Source organism: Myotis myotis, unplaced genomic scaffold (genome assembly GCF_014108235.1).
Source record: "Myotis myotis isolate mMyoMyo1 unplaced genomic scaffold, mMyoMyo1.p scaffold_m19_p_15, whole genome shotgun sequence".
Classification (NCBI taxonomy): domain Eukaryota; kingdom Metazoa; phylum Chordata; class Mammalia; order Chiroptera; family Vespertilionidae; genus Myotis; species Myotis myotis.
In genome coordinates this window covers 27,280,222-27,304,909 of record NW_023416319.1, presented here as the reverse complement: position 1 = coordinate 27,304,909, position 24,688 = coordinate 27,280,222, and the positions used below count along the sequence as shown (strand labels likewise).

Genomic DNA, 24,688 nt, shown 5'->3' with positions numbered 1-24,688 from the left:
TGACTCTCTTCTGGATCATTTTCAATGTGTTCAAAGAGCAACTTTGACTATTCAACAAGAGGCAACTGGAGGAGCGATTACATCAAGGATAACAAAAACGGTTATAAAAACAATGGGAGGTTATTTCTGCTTCAGGTCACAATCACCCAACTAGCCTACAAGACCCTTGAAGATGGGGACTATGACTTATTCATCATCACATATGCCAAGTATACCTGACATTTAGAAAGTCTATTGAGTTAAATGCTAGGTAGCAACTAATCAGTAGATAAATTTATTATAAGAGATGAGTCCTATTACGTCAACCCATATAATAAAGTTTATCTTATCAGGGAGTTTTTAGTGTCCTCACTTTAAACCCAAAGAAATAACTCCAATGCTAAGAATTCTAAGCACTCTGATATGCCAATAATGGAGTTTTTAGAAGAGGTAGAATATTATTCTATTTCTTACCTATTAGCTAAGATTATTGAACTTTTGTCTGTGTCAGGCACAAAACTAGAGCTTTGTGTGCATTATCTCATTTAATCGTCACACAACCTGTGAGTTATTATTATTCCCATTTTCAAATAGAATAGTTGAGGTGTAAGTAATGGAGTTACTTTCCCCAGGCCATAGGGTTAATAAGTGGCAGGGTGGGGATTTGAACCCAAGTCTTAAAGCCTACACCTAAAACCTGAACTCTTTACCATGCTATTCTCTACCAACTATGACTGTGGGTCATAGTCTTTAATGTTTATCTTCACCCCTTCTTACTTTTAATTTACTGTTCATTTTACTCACATAGAACCTTTCACTTAAATATTTCATAATTCTACCTGGCAGAACCTCACCACCTTTACTAACACTTATTATCAACATTTTTAAGGACTTCCTTTACTCCTCAATTTTACACATAAAAAACTGAGACACAGAGCAGTCACATCACTTGGCCTAAATAACAGAGCTAAGAGGGATGAGAGCCCAGAGCGAACCCGAGTGCAAGCATACACTTTCTTAGGGCATTTCCGCGTCATTTGGAAGTCTACGCGTCAAGGTGTCTGGACTGTTACCCAGCCTGAGTCAGTCCAATGGCTGTGAGCAAAATCACCTATGAATGTAAGTACCTTATTTTTCAAGAAAAAATCCCCATATTTCCTTGTTTATAAAAAAGGTGCTAAAATCAATCCGTGCCAAGCTGTACTTTCACATCACCTGCTTCCTTTAGGTCAGTGGTTCTCAACCTTGGCTGCACATTAGAATCACCTGGGAATCTTTTTAAAATCCTGATTTCTGGGCCTCATCCTCTGGAAATTCTGTTTCTTTGTTACTAATGTTGTGGCCCCACCCCATAACAAAGAAACAGAATTTCCGGAGGATGAGGCCCAGAAATCAGGATTTTAAAAAGATTCCCAGGTGATTCTAATGTGCAGCCAAGGTTGAGAACCACTGCTTTAGGTGGTCTCAGTTCTGCTTTCATCACTAATTAGCATTGTCCTACACTAGACTTCCCTTGATCCTTTCAGGAAAACAGGTAAATAACCTCAAATCCATATTCATTTTCCTAGTTGGTCAGATTGTTTTTTTCATTTACGAAGAGTTAATTGTCTACCATCATAGAAGTTTCACATATAAGATCTTTTATTTTTTTATTTAAATATATTTTTTATTGTTGACAGTATTACAGATGTCCCCATATAAGATCTTGATATAGTCATAAGCACTCACATTTGCTGAGTCTTTATGTCAAATGCCAGATGCTGTGCTGAACTTCTTCGCCCAGATCCGCCATTTATATCATCTTTTATTAGCCCCTGTGGCAGGTGAGAGGTTGAGAACCTTGCCACAGGGCCCACAGCTACAACTCAGATGTGTCTGATTCCTGAGTCTGAATTCTTAACCATTCAGCTTACTCTTGGCCACTGCTTCCACTATTCCAGTCTCTTCCCCACCCCAACCTTGTAATTGAGGAAAGTTACTCACACAGAAAAGAAAAAAAAAGAAAGTAAACAGACTACCTGATGAGGCCCAAGTCGTCTCCATTCAAATCTACCATTTTCAAGACTAGCATTTCCTTGTCTGTATTCGAAGAGTACCTAGTCACCAAGACAAAGAAATGTAGTCAGTGTCATGTTAGAACCTGGGCACCATGTCTGACAAACAGCAGAAGCTGGCACAGAGACAAAAACCAACATGCCCCTTAGGAAGCAAGGCTCCCAGACAGGCGGCAGTCCGAGGCCTGCACCTAGGACCTCAGTCCTTAGCTGAAGAAATGGCTTGCAACTGTGACCGGAGCTAGGGCCATAGGTTGGCTCGCTGGAGGTGAAATATACATGTTTATGTAATATACGCACTATTATATAACATGTATTTCTTTCAAAAAGGATTTCTCTTTGAAATTTCTGCTCAGATTCCATTAGCAGGAAATAGGCAAAATCAAAAGCATTCAGGACCTGTGACTTAAAATGTTTTTAGGTCCTTTCACTCTTTGTCTATTGCAGACAAATGTAAGATGTCAAGTGGTCAAATTGACTGAGATGTTATTTTACATTGCCATAGTAGCCAAGTACCCTCTTTGTTGCAAACCTGACTCATCACTTAAAAAAACTAATCATCTCCCTTAATTGTTCCATTCAATTATTCTCATTTTATTTCTTGTTCTTTCAGTATTTTTACTCAGTTATCTCCTTTCTCTTGCCACAGTCTCTTGGACTAAGATGATTTCTTCTGAATAACATAATAAAAAGAGCTACTCATTAATTGAACAAATACTTGTTATGCACATTTTTATCTCCATTTAACAAACGAAGAAACTGTGAGCCAATAAATAAAGATAAGTAAATCACCTATCATCATCGCCATATATCCTAAAGGTCACACAGCTAGGAGTGACAAAGCTAAGATGAAACCACAGTTATGTCAGATCCCACAGGCAGGAGTCCTTCAAATATTCACACTGAGTCTCACAGCCCTCAAAGCAGGAGGACAGGTTGCTGTATGTTTTCTATGTTTACTTTTTATTTCTGCTTGTCTTAGATTATCAACATGTTTTTAAATTATTTTAGCTCTGATACTTTCTGAGGGTCCCATCATATTCGTCAAGTAAACAACCCTGTTTTAGACTCCGTCTCTCCTCCTAAAGGAAACACATGATCTCCCTGTGATAATCACCCTCCTCACCTTAATCTCTCTGCCAGTGGATTTTGAAGGTAAGAATAGGGGCTTCGGTTGATCTGTGTGCCATCCACATTTCCTTTATTCATAAAGATCTTTCCTGGTTTCATATTTTTGTGTGCTATCTCAATGCTCTGTGGGTTTTGAAAAAAAGAGAGTTGTCAAGTTAGAAATCCTATTGGGGATAATGATTTCGTCAATGTAAACAGAAGAGACCTGTGGATTGTTTCCTTGGTCTCCAACCTGTTCCCACTACAGATGAAAGCTGGAGAGCCACACGGCTGGTGTCCTTTGGAAGGAAACAGACTGGCCTTCAGGGTTGAGAGAGAAAGAGTGCTCCGTGTGGAGAAGCGCAGTGCCCATCAGCACCGGCTGGTGAGTCAGCACGTCTGCCAGTTCAGATGGCCCAAATGGGAGACTCAACTCCTACAACATGTAGGTATTTCCACCCTCCCCACCCTCCCTAGCCCACCACCTTCTCAGACAGTTTTTCAAACTTTGAGAAGCACAGTAAGCAATACAGTTCCCATCATAACTTAATACGTATCAGCATATATATTCTAAAATAAAGCTCACAATGTGTATGATGCACTATGGTGTTTTCCAATTTTTTAATTTGTTTTATTTTTTATGTTTATTGCAACCCATGAAATTGATTTCATAAAACCATTTATCGGTTGCTAGCCACCGTTTGAAAAACAGTGTTGCAAAGAAATGCCTGCTTTTGCCAACTGGGTCCCTGGATTTGCGGGTATGGAGGGGTGACTTTACAAGATAAAATAGAGAGAGACGAAGCCTGAAAGGCAAAGGAATGAAGAAGAAAACATTATCAAGGATCCTGTGCAATGAAATAATAAACTGGAAGACAGGAGAGAGAGGAGTACCAAAATGTACCCAAACCATGAGTGGGAGAAAAGTTGGGGGTATGGTAGGAGCACCATGTCCGTCTAAAGCTGGTGTAGAGGACTTGAGAAATTTACCAATTAGATCTCCTTTTGGGCTCTTCGAGAAATACAAGGAAATGTTTGGAAACACAAGGAAAGATTGGAATTATTTGTAATGTTGGTTCCTTGATGGGTTGGTGTCTTTTTGTGTGACTTTGTGCAAGAACAGACCATGGGGGGCCCTATTATTTGTAAGGGTCACATACAAATTGTTTTCTGTGGTGACTGCGTGAAGTTACTGCCACAGAGTCCTCCTCTCCCAGTAAGTGCCTCAGGCTACCAGCCCACAGCTCAGGACCAGGGTTACCAGTGGGTCATGAAGAGGGAAGGGGGGACTGTGCTCAGACGAAGACTCTATAGGGACCTTCTCCATAGCACACTCCTAAGACACTGAGCAGTGGGAAAGAACAGCTGCCTACCTTCATGATGCCAGTGACCATGTAATTAAAAGTTCGATTGCTGAATCCTTCGCTGGCAATCACAAACACGGTGTACTGGAAATATCCTGCTGGAGCTGAGTGCGTGTGAGTGCCACTCAGGATCACATTGTCTCTTCTGTACAGGGAGCCATATTTACTCTTGAGTCTGTTCAAGACCTTCAAGAAAGGAAGAAAGAAAACAGAACTAAGAGGTGAGATATCATAGGAGCTTAGCATAAGGAAGGCTCTGATTAGCCCAATCACTGATCCATACCAATGACTTCGCTGTCTGCCCAATGGCCCTTCACTCTCTATATCATCATGCTATATCTACAGTGCATACATAGTTTATATAGGTATATATAGCTTCAGTACATCATCATAGTAATAACAACAGTTATAGCAATAGCTAACATTTCATAGATTCTTGCTATGTGCAAGCACACACAATGCTAGGTATTACATACATTATGTCATTTAAAAATCACAATAACTTCAAGAGGTTTGTATTTTTAACTCTGTCTTTTGGCTGACAACATTGAAGTGTGCAGAAATTAAATAATTTGATCTAATAAATAGCAGAGCCCGAATCCAGGTCCAAATCTCACTATAGAGTCAGTACTCTTCCCCATTCATCTTTTCACACACAGCATTAATATCCAGGCACCGTTCCAAGCACTAGGAAAAACTCTGAGGAAGTTTTTATTCTAATGAGAGAGAAAGATAATAGACAAAAAATAAATATGTAATATTCTATTATACAGTGATAAATGTTATGAAGCTAAATAGGAAAAAGAAGGTGATGGGTGTTCATGAGGAATGACCTTTCCAAAGAGGTTCCCCTTCATCAGAGCCTTAAATGAAGAGAGCAATACCTGGGCCAAAAGCCCTGTGGGAGCAGTGAACAGAGACAGTGCAAAGTCCTCTTTACTCTACTGCCTCACTTCCCAACATGAAGAACTCAATATTCCCTGGCACCTACCATTACACTTATTGATCAGGGGGAAGCCAACACTATGACCAACGACACCCCAGCAATCCCGTAGAGGGGTCCTTGTGGAAAGGAACCATCTGGCCAGCACTAACTTGCCAGGCACGTGGGTAAGCAACCTTAGAGATCCTTCAGCCACGGTGAAGCCTTCAAACAGCTGCCATGAGTTCAACCTCATGACATGGAAGTGATACTACATGACTTCTGTGGTAACGTAAATCAGAAGCACCCATCCCCGCCTCTTTGGTTTCCTGACCCACAAAAGTCCTGAACAGTGATATATGATTATTCCTGCTTTAAACTGACTTCTCCATATAACCCTTTGTAAGGGAATATGTGACTAATAACAAAGAGACTCAGTAAATGTTCACTTAGTTCATTAATTAATGAACATCCAAATGCATGATTAGGGTCTTTGTATGATACATACACATAAAAAAAAAAACAGGAAGAAAATTAATGATGTTGCTGAGTACCTATTTCTGATTATGCTTTAATCCAGGGCAACCTAGAGTTAGGTATTATTGTGGCTTCTTTATGAAAGATGCTTTGACTTTTTTGTGTCAAAAATCATTAAAAGCAGCAAAAGCGTCAAACCCAAAGCAACCTTCCCCAGTATAAGATTCTAACAGCTAATACCAGGGACAATTACAAAAGGTTGTTTGCAAAGATGGCAAATACTGCTCATCTCATGCACTCAGTCCTATTTACTTGTGTGTTCTGTCAGAAGCAGTGTGTGTTGAGAAGGATTCTGAATCCAAATCTGGGCTGAACAGAAAAGAGCAACTTTTTTGATTAGCAGTGATGTCTGTCTGGAGTATGGCATTCACAGTGGTATCCTGATAATTGTCTCTTTGAAAGAAAGAAAAGAGCCCTCCTTTGCATTGTTTGCCAGTTTGTGTGGTATAAAAACTCCCACCATAATCAATTTCAAGCTACCAAAAGTTTAATAAACAGTTCACAGAGTTCCTAAATATTTAACAATCGGCTTTCACTGACTGGCACCTAAGGGAATAGTAGCAGCAATGCATGTGCCATATATTTAATACACAGACATCCATTCAATATCTTCTATTTTAGATGAAGAGCTACACCACCCTCATTCTAGTCATGTGATCACTAAATCAGGAAGAAGATCTTAAAACCATCTTGTCTCATTAATCTCTCCATGCCCCAAACCCCCATTGCTAGGTTACCAAATCCACAGAAACAATCTGGGACACCAGTAAAGCTGGCAAAGGAAATGTGATATAACAGACTAACATCCCTCTGACCAAATAAGCCCCATTCGCCACCCAATAAATTTCCATGTTCCTTCTGTTTGATCCTAATTTCAACCCCAAATCTTCATCACTCTTAATACTCTTCCATGCAGCAACTACTGCACTCCTGAAGAAGAAATATGTGTAAGGAGAAGCGGGGACAATCAATGAAGGGGCATCATGAAAGTTTAACTAAAGTCAAAGGCTAATGTTCTTACAGCTTTGTAGCCAAGATAGGAAGGTAGTGAAAAAAAAGAACTGCCAGTCAACATTAAAGCTCCCCTGACCTTTACCCCATTTTTATTCCAAAAAAACAAAACAAAACTATAATGTTAGGATTTTAGAAATAAGTCTATTTCTTCAGGTTTATTCAAGAATCAATGAAACAGCTCACAGAAATCTTATCCTAAACTACAATCTCTGATACAATCAGACACATGGGACTTGCAAGGAAAAGAAAAGAAAAATAAATTAAGAACTCAGCCATCTAATGGCAATGCCTGCAGAAAGCCATTGTAAGTAGTATGTTGTCTACTTCATGAAAGGAGGGATATTTTAACATAGAACGAAGAAGCTATATTTATGTCTACAGCTCCCTTCTTTTTCTGCAGTTTCCATTCCATTTTCTATCACTGACACTCTTGGGAACATGCCATAGACAGAGTTGGAAAGTCGTTGTTTTCCTGCCCTGCCTCACTCTCAGAAACCATCCTTACTCTTCATTCCATGCTGGAAATTTCATCCATCTTAAAGCTGAGACTGAGAACCTGCCTAAAATCAGGTGGAATAAGTAAGCTTAATGGCACTTGTTTAGCTACATTTATTTTCCCAACCTCCCTTGGGTTAACTGGGGATGACTAAGTGGGTTCATTTAAAGGCCTTCCCACTGGGTCTCAGATTGCATGGGGGAAGTAAAACTAGGAAGAGATGATTAAATGGTCCCCACTATTGACTTGATAGTGTCTATAATCCAACCCATTAAACCCCTCTCCCCTCCATGCTCCACCCCCAAAGTCTGCCTTTTAACTCTCCTATTGCTACCATTGACAACACTATTTCCCAATCAGAGCCTTCTTTGATTCTTCAGAAAGACAGCATGTGCAGTGGTAATGAGCATGAGCTCTGGCCCCGAGGTGCCTATGTTTGAATCCCAGCCCAGACAGCTCGTAAGTGTAATCTTGGATGAATTACTTGATAACTCGGTTTCCCAGTCTGTCAAATGGCATAATAATAGTGTCTTCCTCATACAGTTGTTAGGAGGATATAGAACAGTGCCTTACTCATCATGGAAACGAAGTTAAGTGTTCACTTTTATGTCTATTCGTTCCCAGATCCATTAGCACTTAATGTGACCTCTTACCACCATGTAGTCTCACTGCCACCCCCATTGGTTTAGAACTTTTGTGTGAGTCACATGATGTAGGGGAAATCGCCAGGCAGAGTTAAAATCCTTCCTGCAAGCCTAGCTTCCCTTTATAGCTCTTTCAGCCTTCCAACATACTGTAAAACTCCCCTGTATTAAATCCCCCGTTTGAAATACCTAGTGTGATTACTGTTTTCCCAACTGGACCCTCACCAATAGAGCCTTGACATCAACTTAAAGAATCTGCCCATTTGTGTCTTCTCCTCTATTTCTAGTCTATTCCAATCCACCTCAAATTCAGCATCTGAGTAATCATTCTAGTGCAAAATTGTGATTGCATCACCTTTCCACTCAAAAGTTTCTAAGAATCCCCATCACCTACAGAATTAAAAACAATCTGGCATCCCAGGACCTCTATAATTATGAACACACCTTCCAGACACATCTCAGTTCCATGCCTACGTGTGTCCTGATAGAACTAACCAAGCTTTGTCTCTAGAGTCTATATTCCTCCCTTGTGCCTCTGTTCATGCCGCCCCCTGCATTTCTCAGCTCTCCCTCCTCATGTAAACCATTTAAAATTCTGCCCATTCAAGTGTCACTTCCACTTTGAAAATCTCCCCCCCTAATTTTCATTTCCTGCATCTCCATGTGGTGGTTTTAAAGTGCTGTATACCCACAGATTAGATGACACTCTTGCCTTCAAGAAGTGAAATTTAACTTTGCTATCCCGGAGTGTGAAATGGGCTTAGCGACTTGCTTCCAATGAAGAGAACAGGGTGGAAGTGATGGTGTCCAATTCCTGAGCCTGGGTTAGGAAGGCTCTGTGGCTTCTTCCCGGCTCTTTCGCTTGAATTAGTTGCTCTGAGGAAAGCCAACGGCTCTGTCATGAGGATATGGACCGTGGGGAAGTGAGGCCCTCTGCCAACAGCCACATGAGTGAATATTCTTGGAAGTGGATCTTCCAGCCCCACTCCAGTCTTCAGATGATTGTGGTCCTTGCCAATATCTTGATTTCAAGATACCCTAAGCTAGAACCCCCAAGATAGGCCACTCCTGAATTTCTGACCCACAGAAAGTGTGAGATGAGTGTTTGTTGTTTGAAGCCACTATACATTAGAGCTACTTATTAATCAGTAATAGATAACTAACACGTCACTGTACTTTACTCCAGTAAATTAGTTATTTGCATATTTCTCTGACAGACCTTTCTTCTATTCCCCAACGAGGTAGAGAGCTCACAGAGGACATGGATTATGACTCACTTAGCTGTGTGTCCCTGAATGACTAGCAACGTGCCCTGCAGAAAGCAGGTTATCAATGCATTTTCCCTCCAAGGTAATAGAATAATGTTCTTTTAAGAATGTACACTCTGGGGTCAGGTATATGTGTTAAGAACCAAACTTGGCCAGTTTCCAAGTGTGTAAATTTGGAAAAGTTAATTGCCCTCTTTAAGACTCAGTTTCTTGCCCTAACCAGTTTGGCCCAGTGGATAGAGCACTGGCCTGCAGACTAAAGGGTCCCAGGTTCGATTCCGGTCAAGGGAATGTACTTTGGTTGCAGACACATCCCCAGTAGGGAGTGTGCAGGAGGCAGCTGATCGATGTTTCTCTCTCATCAATGGTTCTAACTCTCTATCCCTCTCCCTTCCTCTCTGTAAAAAAAAACAATAAAATATATATATATATTTAAAAGACTCAGTTTCTTTATTCATAAAAAGGGGATAAAAACAGACCCACCTCAGTTTTGTTGTAAGTGTAGGGGTGGGGAAATTACTTAATCTCCCGCTCCTCATGTTTCTATAAATGGAAGAGGCTTCCATTCCAACCGCCCCCCCCCCACCCCCAAGATAGAGTGATGTTGGAAAAGGTATTTATGCCTTCCCATCACTGAATAACTGACATGCAATGGTTATTGTTCTAGGTACTCTTGTCTCCCCCCTTTCTCACTCATGAATATGTAAACAGACATCAGAGAGCACATTCTTTTTCTGTGACTTGATCTGAGGCAGAAAATATAGCAGAAATTGGCTTAGAGAGATAGACTTGGAAGCCATTTCCACCACTCTATTTCTCACTCCTCCCCACCTCATCTCCTCTCCCTTCCTCTCTTTCCCTTGCTCTCACTCTGTCTGCCTTACAAGTCTCAGGTAGCCCAAGACATGTTCTCCATGCACCTTTCTGCTAAACTCAACTCTCCCCACTGGGAAATAACAAGACCTAAATTTTGGGAAAATCACAGAAGAGCCTTCCATATTCTACAATCCATTTTAAAGATCAATTGAGTTAACTTATTCTTTTTAAATTTTATTATGGAAATTTTCAAACACACACAAACATAATCAGAATCCTATCTAATAAAAGGGTAATATGCAAATTAACCATTATCCATCACAAAGATGGCAGCACCCATAGCCACAAGATGGTGGCACACAATCCTCTCAGCCCCGCCAGAGTCCCCCAGTCCCAGGGGGCGGCCGCTAAGACTGGGCAGCATGAGCGGCCTGGCGGAATGCTTGCTTTGTTGCCACAGCGACGAGGCAAGCATTCCACCCTGGCCACGGAGGGCCTCTGGGCAGCAGGCACAGAGCAGCCGGGGTGGGGGTGGAAGGGGAGGGTGGGGGGGTGGGGGGGGAGGGCGGGATGTTCCACACCCCACCGAGGATGGGCCTCTGGCCAGGCTGGGGCATGGAATGCTTGCGCCGTTGCCCCAGCGACAAGGCAAATGTTCCACGCCTGGCCACAGATGGGCCTCTGGGCCGCAGAGAGCCTCTGGGCAGTGGGTGTGGAGTGGCCAGGCCCCACAGAGAGCTGCTGGCACATGGATTCGTGTGCAGGGCTACTAGTAATATAATAAAATCCCCATGTCTGCCTATCACCCAGCTTCAGCAATCTATGGCCAACCTCATTTCAGTGTTGTATTTTTAATTCTCATCAGGTTACTTACATCCATTCTCAGTTGTCTAAAAACTTGAAGGAAGGGTTACGGATTAATTGACACTCTCAGACTTCTATCAAAGAAGATTAAATGAAATAATGTATGTGAAGGTCCCCTGGAAAGTAATAAACTTTCAAATAACATTAGCAATCAATAATGATGATGCACCACCAGCAGAATTGAAAGGAAATCTTGACCAAGATGATTCAGAATGGAAAAATTCGGATCACTCTGTCTGCTGGATTGTCAAGAGCCTATAAAGTTGCAGGTGGTAGAAACTCACTGGATGAAAAACAAGGAGGGCTTAGCTACTGACTTTTTTTTAACATCAAGTCATTTCTTCCTCACATCAATCACTTACCTCCAGCCTCAATCGTTGGGATACCATGCCTATGTCGATGCTCACAAATGCCATTCGATTGGACCCATCTGGCTCTGCCATGATGAAAGCACGACTGTACAACCTGGTGAGGAGGCCCCGTGCATTCTGGCCACCTTTGCCGTAGCCCATCTAAAGGGGAAGAGACAATCAGAGCCCATCTAAAGGGGGAGAGACCATCAGAGCCCACCTAAAGGGGAGAGAGAATCATAGGCGCTCTATCTCATCTCGCTCCCCCCACCCCCACCCCACCAGAAAGCAGGCTCACTTAAGAAAGACAAATAAAAACAGTCCACAGGTCACTGAAAGCTCTGAGTGAAATAATGTATGTGTTTTCAATAATAAAGCCAACATCATAAAAGAGTCTTTACTCTTCTGTGTAGAAATAAGTAAAGGCAAAGTAGCAAAAGCTTGACAGAAGCTATTCATTGCCCTATAGGTGAGGGAGGAGCTGGTGTGGCCCAGAATTGTGTTACTGTCCTGGAGAGCTTTCAGGGATACTCTGGTTTTTGAAATAAAACCTTTTCTCCTGCCAGTCCAAGGTACTATGCAAGGAAATAGTTCCCCTCCCACCATGCACACCGAGGGGGAACATCCTGAAATTGAAGGCTCCCTCACTTGAGTTGCCAATGTGTATGTTTTGTTTTGGTTTTTTTTTACCTGAAGAAAATGGTTTCTTTATGGTTAAGTAATCTAACCTTAACTTTATGGTTAAGTACCTAACCCTGGCTTCTCCCATGTTGTCCCTCCCTAAGCCAAGTCAGATCAAATACGCCTATCCCTGCCCCTTCTCTTACCATGTCATAAAACCCACCCTTAAAGTCTACCCAAGTCTTCAGAATGCTCCTTCTACTGCTTGCTTTGCCCTCATGTGGGTGTTAATTTAGGGTTACAATGATTCAAGAGTCAGTTTTCAGAATAGACAGCAAGGAATACAGTTGACCCTTCAACAACACAGGTTTAAACTGTGCACATCCACTTATGTATGACTTTTTTTTAATAAATACAGTCAGCCCTTCAGATCCACAGGTTTCACATCCTTGGATTCAACCAACCAGGGATTTAAAATAGTATTTTTACATTCCCAACTGTGGACCAAAAATAATGTTTTGATTTGCATTTTGTTGAATCTGTGGCTACAAAGGGCCAACTGCAGTTAAGTTTTGGGGGAGTCAAAAGTTATACATGAATTTCCACTGTGTGGGGGTTGGTGTGCCTAACCCCCTCATTGTTCAAGGGTCAACTGTAATTCCTTGAAGCTAAAGATTATTTGGTAGACAGGAGACAATCCCATCAGACAACCTCAAGCTCTGGTTTCCTAGGGAAGTGTTGATATAAACAGTGTTACCACCATCAGAGCAAAGAAGTTGCATGCTAACAGCCAACAGACCACACCTAACACATTGAAGGGTTTTACTTGGCTAACGCACTGTTGGCCCATGCCAGTTTTCCAGTTTTAACTAACTAGAGTTGCCTACATTTTCCAAGTGAGATACTTACACCCTCAGATCTTCAGTCCAGAGATGTTTCTGGCTTCTCTTGAAAAAACTGTCAGATATAGCAACCCTAAGTCCACATGCTTACATAGCAACAATTAGTTGGGGCCGTGCACTTTCTAGATGCACCACCATGCCCACAACTTCCTACTGTCCCAAAACTGAGGATCACTAGATGTTGAACATCTTACACTGACCTACTTCAGTCATTTACAGTACCTGCCCATCCTCTGTCATATTTGAGTTTCCTAGTCCTGCCATTTCATAAAAAGTGGCCAACTGTCTTTCCAAGGGAGTTGTGGTTAAATAAATGATCCTTTCTTCCTTATAGGACAATACTCATAGTCTTACACAGCTATGAAGTCAATAGGAAAGCAAGACGATGCTATAATAATCAGGAATAAATGCAGGATTCAAAATAATAAAATTTTATTTCACAGTCTCTTTGAGGAGCCCATGATTTACCTACCATATTGATATCTGCTACTTGTCCTGTGCAGTCAGCTCGCCCAACACCTATGTGGTAGCCACTGAAGTTCTGAAATAGAGGAGGCTCTGGGGTGGTAGTCACTGGGTCCACCTGGGTGGTTGTGGGACCTTGTGTGAGTGTGGAGCGCTGAGGGGCTGTGGAGCCCTGGGTGGCTGTGGGGCTCTGGGTGGCCTGAGGGCTCTCAGTGGATGGAAAACCTGAATCCAAAAAATAGAATAAAATATTTGAGGCTTGAACTGGGGCGGTAAACACACAGTACAGATGATGTACTGTAGAATTCTATAGCTGAAACCTACATAATTTTATTAACCAATGTCACCCAATAAACTCAATTAAATAAGTAATATATAAAATGTCAAAAAATAAAAATAGAGTAAGATATTTAAGAAACCAGAATTCAGATCACTTACGTGTCAGCATTAGTTAGAACACCTAATTCAGGTGGAAAAAAATCTTTGTATATTGTTTATGTGTATGATACACGGTGGAAAACATCTCAGGAACTTGTTTTATATCATTCCTAAGGATGATCTTTTTCTTTACTGCACATGTTCCAACTAAACAATCAAGGTCTCCATCAAACCTCCTTCAGCTTCTCCTCACAAGCCATTCCTTGCAAACTCATCACCCTTCATTCACTTACCATGCACTTCCACACCAGCCAAACAAATCATGTGCCAGGTTCCTGACACACAACCTACTAAATGCAGCCTCTTGGGATTCGTTCTTGCCATTCTCTCCATCCAGAGTCCGTATTCCTTTCTACTCCACCAACCAATCTCCACTACCACCTTCAGAGTTGATTCATTTCCATCACACTCACATCCAGCTCAAACCCTCATCTCCAGGGTGCCACCCCAGCTGTCTCTACCCTGCTTTGATCTTCCTCAGCCTTCTCAAGACTTTTATTCTTTTTTTAAAGACTTATTCATATATATTTTTAGGGAGAGAAGAAGGGAGAGGGAGAGAGAAACATCAACGTAAGAGTGAAACATCGATCAGCTGCCTCCTGCACACCCCCTACCAGGGATTGAGCCCACAATGTTGCTGGGCATCCAACCAGCAACCTTTTTCCGTGCATGGTACAATGCCCAACCCACTGAGCCACAACGGTCAGGGCTAAAGACTTATTCTTAATGCAACCTAGATCGTTGTATACTTGTTGACGTAGTTCTATCTTGTGCTAATGATTCCCATGTCACCATATATGCATAAGGACACACTACATTTCTTATCAATATGTATATCACATATACATACAAATATCAGGGAGGCAGAATAGCATTGAGAATAAAAGGACAGATGCCAGAAATCTGGATTGGAAAACTGATTTTACCAATTACTGGCTGAACAAATTACTTAAGCTATTCACCCCAATTTTTCTCATCTATAAAATAGAGATAATAATAATAATACCCTACTTCCAAGGGTTGTTTTGAACAATAAATATGTTACTGCATATTAAAAATATAGAGCAGTGTCTCAGCTTTCACATCTATAAAATGGTACTAAGACTGGCATCAACCTTCATAGGAACCTTATTAGAATTAAATAAGAAATTGATGTAGGCTCCTGATTACAGTGCTTGCCACAAAGTAACCCTTCAATAAACAGCAAATTCCACTATGGAAATAGTTGCCGTAATTATAGACAACCTCCCTGAGTCAGTCAGTCTCTCTCTCTCTCTCTCTCTCTCTCTCTCTCTCTCTCTCTCTCTCTCTCTCTCTCTCTCTCTTGTTAATCCTCACCCAAGGATATTTCTCCCATTGATTTATAGAGAGGGTGAGAGGAAGGGAGGGGGTAGGGAGGGGGTAGGGAGGGGGAAGGGAGGGGAGAGAGATCTACGTGAGAGAGACACATCTATTGGTTGTCTTCTGCTCATACCCTGACCAGGGCCAGAGATGGAACCTGCAACCCAGGTACGTGCCCTTGACTTGGAATTGAACTTTGGACCCTTCAGTCTGTGGGCCCACCCTCTAACCACTGAGCAATACTGGCCAGGGCTCCCTGAGTCTCATTTTAAGAGCTAAAACTAAATAAGCCCTACAGAGCCTTTCATATTAGCAGTCCAGGACCCTGCTCTGCCCACTCCTGGCACGGAGGATTTCTGGTCCTCTGTGTTTGCAGGAAATTCAAAGCACGGGGACATGGTGGAGAATACACTAGAAAAGAGAAAAGGCCACTGAGGAGAAAACCGTGGTTCAGACATGCACCTCCTTCTCCAGTTGGCCTGAGTCCAGCCCTCCCTTTTCCTTGGTCAGAGCATTCAAACCCCACTGTCTTCTCTACTCACTTAACAGGTATAATATAACCTAGACGAGAGGTTACTTTATAAAGACCCATGGGCCCATTACTGCCTATAAAAAGAGCCTAGACAGTTTTTAAAAACTAAATTCATCTGTAGTGCTGAAGAAGAAATCAAGCTATGTCTAAACACCCAAATTTCTAGCTTCTCTTGAAACTCAGGAGAATTGAGTCTGTGTTTATCATAACAACAGTCAGCTGACACTCAGGAGGGGCTGGGGACCCTCTTCACCAAAATTGCAGCTGCCTCATCCTGGACCCCTCCCCACTCGAGCTCATTTACAGAGCTTCATTGGCCCCCCTAAGGATGTGAATTCAACACTCCCGCCTTCAAGGCTTTTAAAAGACTAATTGATACTTAGTGGATCTTTCTTCTTTCGCCTCCACTATCAGCATTATCAACAGACACTGTTTCCTGCCTTCGTGTCCACAGTAATCGAGGAATTTCCTGCAGGCCAAGGAGCAGCATCCAAGAGAGCCCATGACACTTGCCTTTGGGATTTTCGATGGTCCCACTGGTGATAAACAAGAGGCTGAGAAGGGCTACCGTGATAGCAGTCATCATTATGAGGAGGAAAATCAGGAACGTCTCTAATGTGGAGAAGGTACGTTTGGCCATTTTTCCTAAGAAAGAAGCAGAGATGGAAGAAGAAGTAAGGAAGAGACAGAAAAAGACAGAATCACAAATTAAAACGCATGTGCTTCCATCTGCCTAAGACGTCTTAGCTCTTTCATATGAACAGACTATACCAGGCAAGTATAGAGCACATTCACCACTAGTTCCACATCCCAAGCCCATAGCAGACAAGACCAGTCAATTAGGGCACTCTTTGATAAGTTCAGATGGCGTTTCCCAATCTTTCTCAGCACAGCACTCATCCTGGCATCCACCGCTCATCATTTGGCACGGGCAGCTAAGTGAAAACCTATTTGCGTTCCTCGGCTACATCACGGCTGCTTTCCTCCAGGGTGAGGATGCTGTTTATGGGTCTAGGTTGGAGCACTTCTGTCCTCGGGGATGACGTACCCACCCACATTGTTTGTACTTGGGAGGAGGCTTGCTGAGGTGGGGGCTTTCCTCTGTGATCATAGACTAAATAAAATTATCTTGTCCACGTGGAGGTGAAATCCATACCGTAGGCCTCTACACCTCATGTTCTAACTTTAAATACTACCTGAGAAGAAAATGGCCTGGAAAGGGGGGTTGGCATCTCTGGTCTCAAGCCAGGTGTTAATAACATTTTCCTCTTCTGTGATAAGCATTTCACACATTTTGCAAACCTTGTAGCAAATGAAGAGGATAAAAATACAAATGTCCCTGTGTTCTACAAAAGCAGAAAATGTCCTTACAAATTCCTCAGGATATTTTAGGAGGAGAATTCATCATTATGCGGAGGGACTATACAAGCTGAAAAGTCGTATAACAGGAGAAAGTATAATAATGGTCATTAAAAATTGGATTCTGAAGTCTGACTCCAGAATTCAAATCTCATTTCTGCCACTTACTGCAACTGAACTTGGGAAATCCCAGACAATGAGCCTCAGCTTCTCCATCTGTAAATAGGAATATGATGGTAATCATTTTAGTATCTATCTCGTAGAGTTCCCATAAAAATAAGAGGAGATAATGCAAGTAATAATTTGTTGGTTCCATGGAATGTAATAAGTGCTCAAAATGTTGACATTTATCACTGGGTTCCAAATTGGCAAAGACTATGTGTTCTTCATGGTCCTTGAAGGGCGTTCATATGAGACTACCATTAGAGGATTATTGGAATCACAGGAAGGGACTTGCTTTAGGAAGCCTGAGCAGTGAGATGGGATTGGAATCCCACGTCTTGCCTCCGCCCCAATGGTGGCTAAGATGCTGCCACCCCCAGGAGTTGTAAATTGGCAACAAACAATTGTGTGTAGTACAGCCCAGACAATTTTTTTTGTTTCAATTTGACTTAATTGACAAGATAAAAGATTAAGTCTCACAATTTTTCTATAGAGTCCACATTTACAAATCTGAAACCTCAAATTTCTTTCAAAATACTTTCTAAAATGTGGCAACACTGAGCCAGCATTCCCATTTGCCAAAAGTTTCAAAACTTGGTAGGTGCTGTTCTTTTTAGATGGTGCATGCCTTCTCCAACTTGCTATAGCCCCTACCCCATGGGTCTTGTATATCTAAGTTACTACCTGGTCTTTGTAGTCATTTTATTTTGCAACCCCTGGACTATAGGTTAAAAATCAGTCACCCAGCAAACACTTCAGAGGAAGGGCTGAACTGGGAATGGACAAGGAGACTGAAACGTCTTCCTAAACTTCCTGGTTATTGGTAGACTTTCCTTCATCCATATGGCACCGTGACCACCATCAAGATCAGCAGTAGGAACAACTTTAAATTTAGGGCAGAACAAATTAGTTCTGCATCTGGGTCCCAGGTTTCACTGACAGCCCCCAGAAGTCAGGAAGCACATCTAAGATATGCCTCTGAAACTGATGATCCAAAGAAGTTTATTAGTCATTAGCTATTGTTTCAGTAGCAAACTTCAAACCCAGTACACCTAGTTCTTGCTCTAAACTTTGGTTTCTGTAAGCCTTTCTGTTAGCTGAGACAACTTCTGTACAAAAAGGGCAATGAATAAATGGATGACGGACAAGTAGACCTCCCAACCCCGGATCATCTGTAGGCACATTATATATGTAAAAAATGTAGTCATGTGGCAGGAGCCTGTGTAACAAACAACAAAATCATACTTTTTTTTGGCTAGTTTTTCTCTGGTGACTGATCACCACTACCGGCCTTTTGCACAAGTCAACAGCAGCACTTGATTTAACATCAGAGTTTCCACCTCTTACTCAGATTTCAGTGATGTGTTTCACCGCTCTTACTTTGTTGCCAGAATTACTGCCAACATATCACAATTCTTTTTGAAGCCATTAGTGCTATTTATTTCTCATAATGATTAAAATCTGCTTTCAAACATTAAAGCAAATGTCTTGTCTGCTTCAGAAGGCAAATGGACCAAGAATTACATTTTAAAGGAATATACATTTCCTTATGGTTCCCACTTAACCTAGCATAATCCTAGAACAGTGTTTCTCAACCTGTGGGTCGCGACCCCTTTGGGGGTCGAACGACCCTTTCAGAGGGGTCGCCTAAGACCATCGGAAAAGACATATATAATTACATATTGTTTTTGTGATTAATCACTATGCTTTAATTATGTTCAATTTGTAACAATGAAAATACATCCCGCATATCAGATATTTACATTATGATTCATAACAGTAGCAAAATTACAGTTATGAAGTAGCAACGAAAATAATGTTATGGTTGGGGGTCACCACAACATGAGGAACTGCATTAAAGGGTCTAGGCATTAGGAAGGTTGAGAACCACTGTCCTAGAAGGTCAGTGATGAGGCTCTAATGAGACAACAGCAAGCCACTTGTCACATCTTTGCCATGCTGAGGTGCCTATTGCTCAAGACTGTGAAAGAAAAAAGTAATGATATGGCAAAATGGGTTTCCAAAGCTAAGAAAACAGGGTGGAGGTTTGGGGTTTCATCAAGATCTCTGAGGCAATGGATGACTCAAGATCCATCCCTCCCTCTCCAAGAAAATAGAGTCATTCTTACCTTATTCAACCCCTCAAAAGACTTCTTGCATCCAGGAAAGCAAATGGTGGTCCAAATTCTTGTTTCCTCCCCGTTGCACGTTGCTCAGCTAAGACTTCTCAGCACTTTCTGATGCCTACAGAGGAAAGATCTTTCACAGTGACGTCCCAAAGAGTTCAAGTTCTCATTATCGTAACTTTGTGGGCTGGGTACAAGGATAAGATTAAAGTGTATTGATAACAAAAGGCTTACACACACTCTCTCCTGGGGCAGCCTAACACTGAGGTAGAGTTGCAGAAGTCCTGCAGGGCTGAAGGTCAGTTCTATGCAATGTGTACATGCTGGAACAGGAAGGAAGGAAGGAAGGAAGGAAGGAAGGAAGGAAGGAAGGAAGGAAGGAAGGAAGGAAGGAAGGAAGGAAGGAAGGAAGGAAGGAAGGAGGGAGGGAGGGAGGGAGGGAGGGAGGGAGGGGGAAAAAGCACCTGCTTTATTTACCATTGGTCACTCAACCACATTAGGGTGGATTAGAGTGGGCTATGGGTCCCACTGGGCAATATTTACACTGATTTCAGAACAGAAAAGCATTTTTAGATTTTCATCTGTAAAAAGAACGCAAAATTCTAGATTAACTAAGAATGTGAATAATTATAGACAACAGAGTAAGAATGCTGTGCAATCATTAAAAATTATATTGAAGGAAAGCAGGGGAGGGTAGGTGAATGGAAAGAGATCAACCAAAGAACTTGTACGCATATATGCATAACCCATGGACACAGACAGTAGGGTGATGAAGGAAGGCCTGGGGTGGGGGTGGGGGAGAGGGGCAGGCTAGAAGGGGTCAATGGGGGGAAAGGGGGGACATCCATCATAGTTTCAACAATAAAGATTTAAATTTAAAAATTATATTGGAGAAAAAACAATGACATGAAAAATTACTAATAATATTAGATGATTTTAAGTTTATAAACATTAAATCCCATTTGTGTCAAGTAGACATTATTTATATAGGTATGGTCAAAAAGACTAAAAGAAAGTACAGCAAAATGTTAAGTAGTAATTATATGATGTTAAGATTATGGATGGGTTTGGTTCCCCCCCCCTCCCCCCCCGCACCTTTTGGCTCTTGGTATTTTCTGTAATAGCCATGTAGCACTTTTGTAAAGGGAAAATAAAATGTTTACCTCCTCTTGGAGAATATATACCAGTGGTCGGCAAACCGAGGCTCGCGAGCCACATGCGGCTCTTTGGCCCCTTGCGTGTGGCTCTTTCACAAAATACCACGTGTGGGCGCGCACGTACAGTGTGGTTGAAACTTTGTGGCCCATGCATAAAAGTCGGTTTTCGGCCTGGGCTAGTCTATTTTGAAGAAGTGGCGTTAGACGAAGTGAGGGGTGTTGGTCGGTTGGGTGACAGGAGACAAGGTGCAGGGGCCGCTGGATATGCAGCGCTGGGAGGCGCACACGATTCATACACGAATTGAGTGAGCCAGTACCCTCATTAAGTTAATAACAATGTACCTACCTATATAGTTTAAGTTTTAAAAATTTGGCTCTCAAAAGAAATTTCAATCATTGTACTGATATTTGGCTCTGTTGACTAATGAGTTTGCCGACCACTGATATATACCATCTAACAGCGTGAAGTTAAACAGTGGCCCACAGAGACAAAAAGAGCGAGAAGGAGGCCAAAGCCCTCTGCTTTGCCAAGTAAACCAAAGTTGTCCAGGAAGCACTTGGAAGATGACACAGGCCACTTCATTCCTGGCCGAGTTTGGTCCGTCCCTCATTTATTCCAGCTAATAAATGAGGCAGGAATGAAGGACTTAGACTCTAAACACTTTGCAAGCCCCTAATGAAATGCAGGATCTAGGCAATGATCATCCACGGCTGGCTGCTTATGTCACCAAAAGAGAGACAAGCAGGTATCGCAAGCCTCTGAGTGGTGCACACAAACCTCCCAAGTATTCCAATTAAACCCAAATAAAATCAGCCTCTAGCTGTAAGTGCCTCTTTATAGGAAATACAAAATACGGGGGAATACGTCAGAGGATAATGCGGAGACACAGGAAGCAAAACCCAGACTGTGAGAGACTCTCTAAGACAAGTGACCCAGGTCCTTTAACAAATATATTGGAAGTGGAGAGGGAGAGAAAGAGCAAAAAGTGGAGAAGGGGGAGGGCAGGGGGGCGAGGGGGGAGAGAGAGAGAAGGAAAACAGGAGGAGGAGAAAGATGGGAGGGGAGAACAAGGCAGAGGGGGAAGAGGGGCCAGGAAGCTATAGATTAAAAGAAGCTGAAGTGCCGAAACCGGTTTGGCTCAGTGGATAGAGCGTCGGCCTGTGGACTGAAAGGTCCCAGGTTCAATTCCGGTCAGGGGTATGTTCCTGGGTTGCGGGCACATCCCCAGTAGGAGATGTGCAGGAGGCAGCTGATTGATGTTTCTCTCTCATCGATGTTTCTAACTCTCTGTCTCTCTCCCTTCCTCTCTGTAAAAAATCAATAAAATATATTAAAAAAAAAAAAAAAGAAGCTGAAGAGACATAAATCAACTGCATGTTGTAAGCACTAAACCATCATTATCTGGAACTTGATTCAAACAAACTGTTTTTAAAATTATGAGACAACTGGGAAAATTTGAACATCAACTAGATATTTGATGATATTTACGGGTTACTGCTTTAAATATTAGTGTAATAATGATATTTTATTAGACTTTTTAAAAAAAATCCTTATCTTTTCAATACATTCTGAAACTCATAAAAATAAAATACCCAAAGTGCAAAACTCTGATTGATGGATGGATATATAGGTGGATAGATGATGGACAGATGGAAGGACAGATGGACGGAAAAAAAGCTTTGTTCTTGAATATGCCAGTGGACGGGAGAGAGTGGGTTAAAAGCACTGTGGAAAGTATTGTTGAGAGCTTCACTCTCCACTCTTTTTAAACCCAGCGAGGGTGCACAGGCGGCCCCCCATGTGCCGACAGTCCCAGACGTCTTTGAGGTTCTTCCTTTCAGAAGCCCTAGTGTGAGACTTCCACTCAGAACTGAGCCACTGGGAAGAGAGGCAGGGCCTGGGACGTGGAGGTGACTGGTTTGGATCACGGCCGGGGGACTCTGCTGGCAGCGTGGTGGCTGCTTCTGGATGCCGCAGCTGCTTCCTTCGTCCATGACCGTGACAAGGCAGCCCGCCCCTAGCAGCTCCGTTCCCCAGTTCACATTGGGCAGTTGTTCCTAGAAGCTCAACCTCGATTCCCTGTCTTTGGCCTTCACAACGGGTCTGCACGTTATCTCTGTCCACTGATAAACCCCTTTCTCCTTAAGCCAGTTGGAGTGGATTCTGTTATCTCCAGCTAAGAACGCATCCAAGCTACCCCTCGGCAAAGTGGGCAGCGGACCTCCCTTTGGGGAGGGTTTGCTTTCCAGTGGCTGGGCACTGTGTGTGCCTCGCTGCCTCTGGGAACATCTGTAAAGCTAAGTGACGAGCAGTCTGGCACAATAGATTTTCATTAGGTCCAAAAAGGGCTACCCTGGCGATACCTTACCGCCTCCTGGAAAATTCCTGGGAACCCCAAAGCAGTCCCGTCATCAGTTGACTATGTACAGAATCATCTCTTCATCGGCCTCAGTTGAATCTTGACCTCAAACCACAAGTAAACAACAGATGAAAGAAGGGAGTCCCTTCTGTTCCAAGCTGGAGAGAGTTTCTTGTTACCCACCTTCTGCACCTGTGCTATGCCGAGCCGGGGGTGTGACTGGCACCGTGCTTCGCTGCAGGGGGGAGCCCAAGTGAAGGGCGGGCTCAGCTCCACAGTGGCCAGGCTGGGCCGGGCTGGGCAGGAAGATGCGCAGGACAGAGGAGCACACCAGGGCTCTTCTCCCCCTGGGGACTCACAAAGTCCAGGTCCCCAGCAATCCTGATGTTCTGCTTCCCTCCGAGGACAGGAGAGATCAACAATTCAAGGGCTACAGTTTCTCTCCCGAAATTTATCCCAGTCCTACCTCCAACACAATGGCAAACTGATAAAGAGAGACGTTGAGGCTATGGGAAGGCCTGGAACTTGGAATCTGAAGATTGAGGCTTTTTTCCTCAGTGACCTTCATTTTCCTCAATGCAAAAAATAAGGGCGGGGGCGGGGGGGGGGGCAGACTAACAACCCTGGCCAGTGTGGCTCAGTTGGCTGGAGCATCATCCAGTACACGAAATGTTGTGGGTTCCATTCCTGATCAGGGCACATACCTAGGTTGCAGGGTTCAATCCCTACTTGGGGCATGTACAGAAGGCAATTGATCTATTTCTCTCACCTCTCTCTCTCTCTTTCTCTCTCATCAATAAAAACACATCCTCAGGTGAGGATTAAAAAATTTGGATTTGCACAACTTCCTTAATTCTCTACTGTTAGATACCCAGTGTGGGGCTACAGAACCTTTGCAGAGTGTTTGGAGATTACTCTCTGATGATTTATCTTTTTCCAAAACCATAGACAAGAATTTATTGCATTTGGCAGTGACAAATTTGACCTGTTTGCCATACAAGATCACGAAGGCAGATTGGGGGAAAGCAGGCTGCAGCTTCATTTATCATTATTTCAGGGACAGGGTGACAATACTGTGTGATGTGATTCTTCCCCTCTGCAGAAATCTCAGAGGCTTAGCGTCTCCCACCTGCACTGTGCACTGTGGGAAAAGTACCACCCTGTCCATTGATAGAACTTGGAAAAGAAAGGACTAAGAGAAGCAGAAAGCAACACGCTTGCATCACAGTCCAGCCTGACTGGAGGTTCTCTCTGGCCAGTGGGGGACAGGATGACCTCAGTGGAGCCTGACATGAAAGTATTTGTCTTTCTTATACTGGGCAGGGCCAAGCCTGAGGAAGAACAGTGCTTGGTGAGAACTGTTCTTTTCCGTGCCGGGAGCAAGTGACTTGCAACCATTCACAGAGGATCCCTCACTAGACCAGCTAAAAAGCAAAAGGGGAAGAGGACCAGGCCATCCCCATGCTGGAGAGCAAATGCATGCATTTCTCACCTTCTCTGCAGCTGCAATATGTTCAACTCGTCCCCAAGGACAATCCACTTAAGATGCAGGCGGAAAAGAAAAACATTCTTGCTCATATGTAGCCACCTGAAGAGATAACACTTAACATCCTGGGCATGTCATTGATTTGGGATGATGATAAGGGTTAGGTGGCATCTGAAATGCCCACACTCAGAGGGTACAGCCAATGTACCCTGTGTGAAGGCCAGGACTGAGCCTCGGTGTGAACCAAAAGCTGAGCAGGTTTGGGGTCTTGAGGGACTGAGGTTAAAGTATGGAGTTATCATCCAAGGTTGGTGCATTCTC

General features: G+C 42.8%; 1 protein-coding gene across 13 annotated transcripts in view; it reads right to left on the bottom strand.

Annotated features, from left to right (window-relative positions):
- Positions 1 to 24,688, bottom strand: part of ASAH2 (N-acylsphingosine amidohydrolase 2) — an 85,493-nt gene that overhangs the window by 46,709 nt on the left and 14,096 nt on the right. For 7 of the 13 annotated variants that reach the window (XR_004972197.1, XM_036336749.1, XM_036336745.1 and 4 more), the window contains exons 2-8: positions 19,368 to 19,551; positions 16,231 to 16,362; positions 13,414 to 13,631; positions 11,431 to 11,580; positions 4,517 to 4,693; positions 3,160 to 3,287; positions 1,998 to 2,075 (exon numbers count right to left, since the gene is read on the bottom strand). Coding sequence is in view for 12 of the 13 variants with exons in the window: in XM_036336749.1 (XP_036192642.1) it covers positions 1,998 to 2,075; positions 3,160 to 3,287; positions 4,517 to 4,693; positions 11,431 to 11,580; positions 13,414 to 13,631; positions 16,231 to 16,357 (878 nt within the window). In the remaining variant the exon portion in view is untranslated. Of the gene's footprint in view, positions 1 to 1,997; positions 2,076 to 3,159; positions 3,288 to 4,516; positions 4,694 to 11,430; positions 11,581 to 13,413; positions 13,632 to 16,230; positions 16,363 to 17,244; positions 17,293 to 19,367; positions 19,552 to 23,064; positions 23,466 to 24,688 lie in introns of those variants that run through there. The other 6 variants (XM_036336737.1, XM_036336742.1, XM_036336740.1 and 3 more) reach the window with 5 other exon arrangements.